The following is a 6,205-nucleotide window of genomic DNA, read 5'->3' as shown; positions in this document are numbered from 1 at the left end:
TTTTTGAGACGGAGTCTCACACTGTCACCCAGGCTGGAGTGCAGTGATGTGATCTCAGCTCACTGAAATCTCCACCTCCTGGGTTCAAGCAATTCTCCTGCCTCAGCCTCTCAAATAACTGGGATTACTGGCGCCCACCACTACACCTGGTTAATTTTTGTATTTTTAGTAGAGATGGGGTTTCGCCATGTTGGTCAGGCTGGTCTCGAAGTCCTGACCTCCAGTGACCCACCTGTCTCAGTCTCCCAAAGCGCTGGGATTACAGGTATGAGCCATCGCCCCCAGCCAAAAGCAGGAACTTTCAAAAGCATAAATAGTTTGAGGGTTTCGCCAACATGACAAAGCCAAGAGATCGTTAAACATACTGCTGCTTCCAACATGTGGCTGCTCAAAATGGAGAAAATACTGACATTCTGACTAAATCTAAAGAATTTTTTAAAAAAGTTCACAACTGATTATTCTCAAACAATCTGTTACTTCTGCATTCAAAAGCTAGATAGTAGGCCGGGTGTGGTGGCTCACGCCTGTAATCCCAGCACTCTGGGAGGCTGAGGCAGGCAGATCACCTGAGGTCAGGTGTTCGAGACTGGTCTGGCCAACATGGCGAAACCCCGTCTCTACCAAAAATACAAAAAATTAGCTGGGTGTGGTGGCGGACGCCTGTAATTCCAGCTACTCAGGAGGCTGAGGCAGGAGAATTGCTTGAACCCAGGAGGCGGAGGTTGCATTGAGCCGAGATTGCATCATTGCACTCCAGCCTGGGCAAGAAGAGTGAAATTCCGGCCAGGCACGGTGGCTCATGCCTGTAATCCAGTACTTTAGGAGGCTGAGGCGAGCAGATCACGAGGTCAGGAGTTCAAGACCAGTCTGACCAACGTGGTGAAACCTGGTCTCCACTAAAAATACAAAAAATTAGCCAGGCATAGTGGTGCGCGCCTGTAATCCCAGCTACTAAGGAGGCTGAGGCAGGAGAATCGCTTGAACCTGGGAGGTGGAGGTTACAGTGAGCTGAGATCATGCCATTGCACTCCAGGCTGGGTGACACAGCGAGACTCCATCTCAAAAGAAAAAAAGAAAAAAAAAGAGTGAAACTCTATCTCAAAAAAAAAAAAAAAAGCTAGATAGTATTGCGTGACTTTTAACCTTCAATTTGCTATTTATATAATTTCCGGGATCCCTGTGTTTTCTCACACCACTTGTTAGAATTACCCAGTGTACCTCAATCCTGAGCTCACCCATTTTTTGTCCTCCTTTCATAGGCAAATACAAGGCCAGATATCACTTCCTTCTGTCACTCTCATCTATTAATATTTGCTCAAATCATTAGAGTATTTAATTAACAAGCTGTATCATAAGGAAAATTCTTATGACCTGGGAGACTTTAATCTTGTCTCTAGCGGGTTTCCAAATGTGCTAAGATTCAATCTCTATGCTGCCACAGGGACTAGGTGTGTCTCATGGGGTGGGGTGAGGCAGGGGAAGGAAAAAAGACAAAAGAAAGACTGTGAGGAGGTGAAGGAGAAAGGAAGGAAGGAAGGGAGATGGGAGAAATGGAGAGATGGGCAGGAGCAGGGTGGGGAAGGGAGGCAGAGAGAGAGATTGTGGGAAATGTATGCTGGGGAGGTTGAAGAAACTCTGCCTCCTGGGAGACCTACTTCAACCAGTGATCTGCTTTTTTATATAAGAGTTTAAAGTAAAAGTTTACCTGAACAAAGGGTCCTAAAGGTAACATAAAATTTTACTTTGCAAACTACTGTTACATATTATCCATTACTAGATAAATATCCAGGCAAATGACAGGGCTAGTTCTCTCAGGTTTAACCTCTTCTTTCAATAAAGCCCTTCCCACCAATACTTTCTCCAAAACAAACCAAAAAAAGATGCCTAGCAAAACATTATCTATTAGCTCATTGTCACCTGTGATAACCTGAAGCTACAGGACAGACAGAGTTTCCATGACCACTTTCTTTAAGTCGTTCCAATAACCTTCGGTACTTCTCTCTTTCCTCTTTTGAACACCCTAAATAAAAGAAAGCATGTTAGATAAGTACCAGCACATTAAATTTATAATTAAAAGGCCAAATGTAACCCATAGATGTGTTTTATTTGCCAGCACTGTTTTAATATTCCTTTGAATTAATTATTAACTTTATACATTTTTTAAGAATCAAAAAATCTGGCCTCCTTCAATCAACTGAATCCACAATCTACAGCTATGTAGGGCTATCCCATTCAGATGGGCCACTGCTCTCCAGCCCACTTTATTCATGTCATCTGCTAAATTCTGACGGCATCTAGGTTTTGACAGAACTGGGTTGAACAGAATTAGGTTAACTACAAAAAAACTCAGCAAAAAAACTCAGCAGAAATCATCCGCTTACATAACAAGAATACGCAGCTTCCAAAATGAATTGGCCTCACCAACATCACCAGTAACCTCTATGGCTACATTCAATAGACACTTTTCCAGTCCTTATGTTACTTGATCTTTCTTCAGCATTTCACCCTGCTGACCTGCCTTGCCTTCCTAGACAATGAGTTCTTCTGATTCTTTTTTCTCTGTCTCCACTGCACATTATTCCTTCTGCCTACATCATACTGATGGTTTTGCCCATATCTCTTCTTGCACTACATTCCTTCTCTGAATAATCTCATCAGGTCCCTTGATTTAAATAGCACCAATAGTTTAAAGATTCAGAAACGTGTCTCCTCCTCAAAATTTCTATCATCTATATCCACGAGCTTCCAGGAGAGGTTTTCTTGTGGGTTTCACAGGGATTTTAAACAACGTCCAAAACTGGAGTCATCATCTTCCCCGTAAACATAGGGTTATCTTGGTAAGTGACACATAGTGACTCCAAAACTGAAATCTGGGACTCAGACCCTTCTATGTACTTTATATCACACTTAATCAACAGATACGTCCTTTCTAATACTACTTAGCAATATTTCTAGAGTGTATCTTCTGCATATTCCCCTGTAGATATTTGCTCAGTCCCATTTCTGACTTAACTAAGAGACTGAAATATTTACTACATCATCCTTTTTTTTTGAGACAGAGTCTCGCTCTGTCACCCAGGCTGGAGTGCAGTGGCGCAATCTCGGCTCACTGCAAGCTCCGCTTCCCGCGTTCACGCCATTCTCCTGCCTCAGCCTCCAGAGTAGCTGGGACTACAGGCGCCCGCCACCTCGCTCGGCTAATTTTTTGTATTTTTAGTAGAGACGGGGTTTTACCACGTTAGCCAGGATGGTCTCGATCTCCTGACCTCGTGATCTGCCCACCTCGGCCTCCCAAAGTGGGATTACAGGCTGAGCCACTGCACCTGGCCTTTAATACATCATCTTAAAACCCCTTTCAGGGCTATGGTTCATTCCCCTCTCTCTGCCTGCTCATCAAATAGCAACTATTTATGTATAAGCTCTTAGAGGGCAGGAACCGCATTTCATTTATCTTGAATTGCTAGCACAGTACAACTAGCACAGTACCTGGGACCCAAATAAATATTTATTTGATGAACTAAATTAAACAAGTGACTCAGAAAACTAGTTGGCAAGTGAAATAGCAGATGGTCCTGGGGAGTGCCAGATACAGGAATAATTCTAAATTTTCCTGGAATAAAGGAAAACCTCAAAAGGAAAGTAAAAAGATTGACTCTTCATCATGCTGAGTGCCCTGAAAGGTGAAGGAAAAAGCAGAGATGCACACCATTTACTTCCCTTCCTTAGTCACAGTTATTAAAGTTTATAAAAAGAAACAAGTTAGGGCTGGGCATGGTGGCTCACGCCTGTAATCCCAGCACTCTGGGAGGCCGACGCTGGAGGATCACTTGAGCCCAGGAGTTTGAAACCAGCCTAGGCAACATAGTGATATCCCATCTCTCTATATAAAAAAAAAAAACTTGGTAATTTTTTTAAAAAAAAGCAAGTTAGACTAATTCAGGTGCCCAAAAAGAATCTAATCTTGGCCAGGTGCAGTGGCTTATACCTGTTATCCCAGCACTTTGGGAGGCTGAGGTGGGTGAATCACCTGAGGTCAGGAGTTCGAGACCAGCCTGGACAACATGGTGAAACCTTATCTCTACTAAAAATACAAAAGATTAGCTGGGCGTGGTAGCACATGCCTGTAATCCCAGCTACTTGGGAGGCTGAGGCAGGAGAATCACTTGAACCTGGGAGGTGGAGCGTGCAGAGAGCCGAGATAGTGCCATTGCACTCCAGCCTGGGCAACAATAGCGAAACTCTGTCTCAAAAAAAAAGGATGATGTAGTAAATATTTCAGTCTCTTAGTTAAGTCAGAAATGGGACTGAGCAAATATCTACAGGGGAATATGCAGAAGATACACTCTAGAAATATTGCTAAGTAGTATTAGAAAGGACGTATCTGTTGATTAAGTGTGATATAAAGTACATAGAAGGGTCTGAGTCCCAGATTTCAGTTTTGGAGTCACTATGTGTCACTTACCAAGATAACCCTATGTTTACGGGGAAGATGATGACTCCAGTTTTGGACGTTGTTTAAAATCCCTGTGAAACCCACAAGAAAACCTCTCCTGGAAGCTCGTGGATATAGATGATAGAAATTTTGAGGAGGAGACACGTTTCTGAATCTTTAAACTATTGGTGCTATTTAAATCAAGGGACCTGATGAGATTATTCAGAGAAGGAATGTAGTGCAAGAAGAGATATGGGCAAAACCATCAGTATGATGTAGGCAGAAGGAATAATGTGCAGTGGAGACAGAGAAAAAAGAATCAGAAGAACTCATTGTCTAGGAAGGCAAGGCAGGTCAGCAGGGTGAAATGCTGAAGAAAGATCAAGTAACATAAGGACTGGAAAAGTGTCTATTGAATGTAGCCATAGAGGTTACTGGTGATGTTGGTGAGGCCAATTCATTTTGGAAGCTGCGTATTCTTGTTATGTAAGCGGATGATTTCTGCTGAGTTTTTTTGCTGAGTTTTTTTGTAGTTAACCTAATTCTGTTCAACCCAGTTCTGTCAAAAACCTAGATGCCGTCAGAATTTAGCAGATGACATGAATAAAGTGGGCTGGAGAGCAGTGGCCCATCTGAATGGGATAGCCCTACATAGCTGTAGATTGTGGATTCAGTTGATTGAAGGAGGCCAGATTTTTTGATTCTTAAAAAATGTATAAAGTTAATAATTAATTCAAAGGAATATTAAAAACAGTGCTGGCAAATAAAACACATCTATGGGTTACATTTGGCCTTTTAATTATAAATTTAATGTGCTGGTACTTATCTAACATGCTTTCTTTTATTTAGGGTGTTCAAAAAGAGGAAAGAGAGAAGTACCGAAGGTTATTGGAACGACTTAAAGAAAGTGGTCATGGAAACTCTGTCTGTCCTGTAGCTTCAGGTTATCACAGGTGACAATGAGCTAATAGATAATGTTTTGCTAGGCATCTTTTTTTGGTTTGTTTTTGGAGAAAGTATTGGTGGGAAGGGCTTTATTGAAAGAAGAGGTTAAACCTGAGAGAACTAGCCCTGTCATTTGCCTGGATATTTATCTAGTAATGGATAATATGTAACAGTAGTTTGCAAAGTAAAATTTTATGTTACCTTTAGGACCCTTTGTTCAGGTAAACTTTTACTTTAAACTCTTATATAAAAAAGCAGATCACTGGTTGAAGTAGGTCTCCCAGGAGGCAGAGTTTCTTCAACCTCCCCAGCATACATTTCCCACAATCTCTCTCTCTGCCTCCCTTCCCCACCCTGCTCCTGCCCATCTCTCCATTTCTCCCATCTCCCTTCCTTCCTTCCTTTCTCCTTCACCTCCTCACAGTCTTTCTTTTTGTCTTTTTTCCTTCCCCCTGCCTCACCCCCACCCCATGAGACACACCTAGTCCCTGTGGCAGCATAGAGATTGAATCTTAGCACATTTGGAAACCCGCTAGAGACAAGATTAAAGTCTCCCAGGTCATAAGAATTTTCCTTATGATACAGCTTGTTAATTAAATACTCTAATGATTTGAGCAAATATTAATAGATGAGAGTGACAGAAGGAAGTGATATCTGGCCTTGTATTTGCCTATGAAAGGAGGACAAAAAATGGGTGAGCTCAGGATTGAGGTACACTGGGTAATTCTAACAAGTGGTGTGAGAAAACACAGGGATCCCGGAAATTATATAAATAGCAAATTGAAGGTTAAAAAGTCACGCAATACTATCTAGCTTTTTTTTTTTTTT

The 6,205-nt window shown here is 42.0% G+C and overlaps 1 protein-coding gene across 1 annotated transcript in view; it reads right to left on the bottom strand.

Annotated features, from left to right (window-relative positions):
• SENP2 (SUMO specific peptidase 2) overlaps positions 1 to 6,205 on the bottom strand; it is a 45,924-nt gene that overhangs the window by 18,450 nt on the left and 21,269 nt on the right. Inside the window, exon 4 of the mRNA XM_017866395.1 lies at positions 1,918 to 1,966. Within this exon, the coding sequence (XP_017721884.1) occupies positions 1,918 to 1,966 (49 nt within the window). The remainder of the gene's footprint in view (positions 1 to 1,917; positions 1,967 to 6,205) is intronic.

The sequence above is a fragment of the Rhinopithecus bieti genome, unplaced genomic scaffold (genome assembly GCF_001698545.2).
Source record: "Rhinopithecus bieti isolate Rb0 unplaced genomic scaffold, ASM169854v2 scaffold_2432, whole genome shotgun sequence".
NCBI lineage: Eukaryota > Metazoa > Chordata > Mammalia > Primates > Cercopithecidae > Rhinopithecus > Rhinopithecus bieti.
The sequence above is the reverse complement of the archived record's forward strand: the minus strand, read 5'-3'. Positions and strand labels throughout refer to the sequence as shown.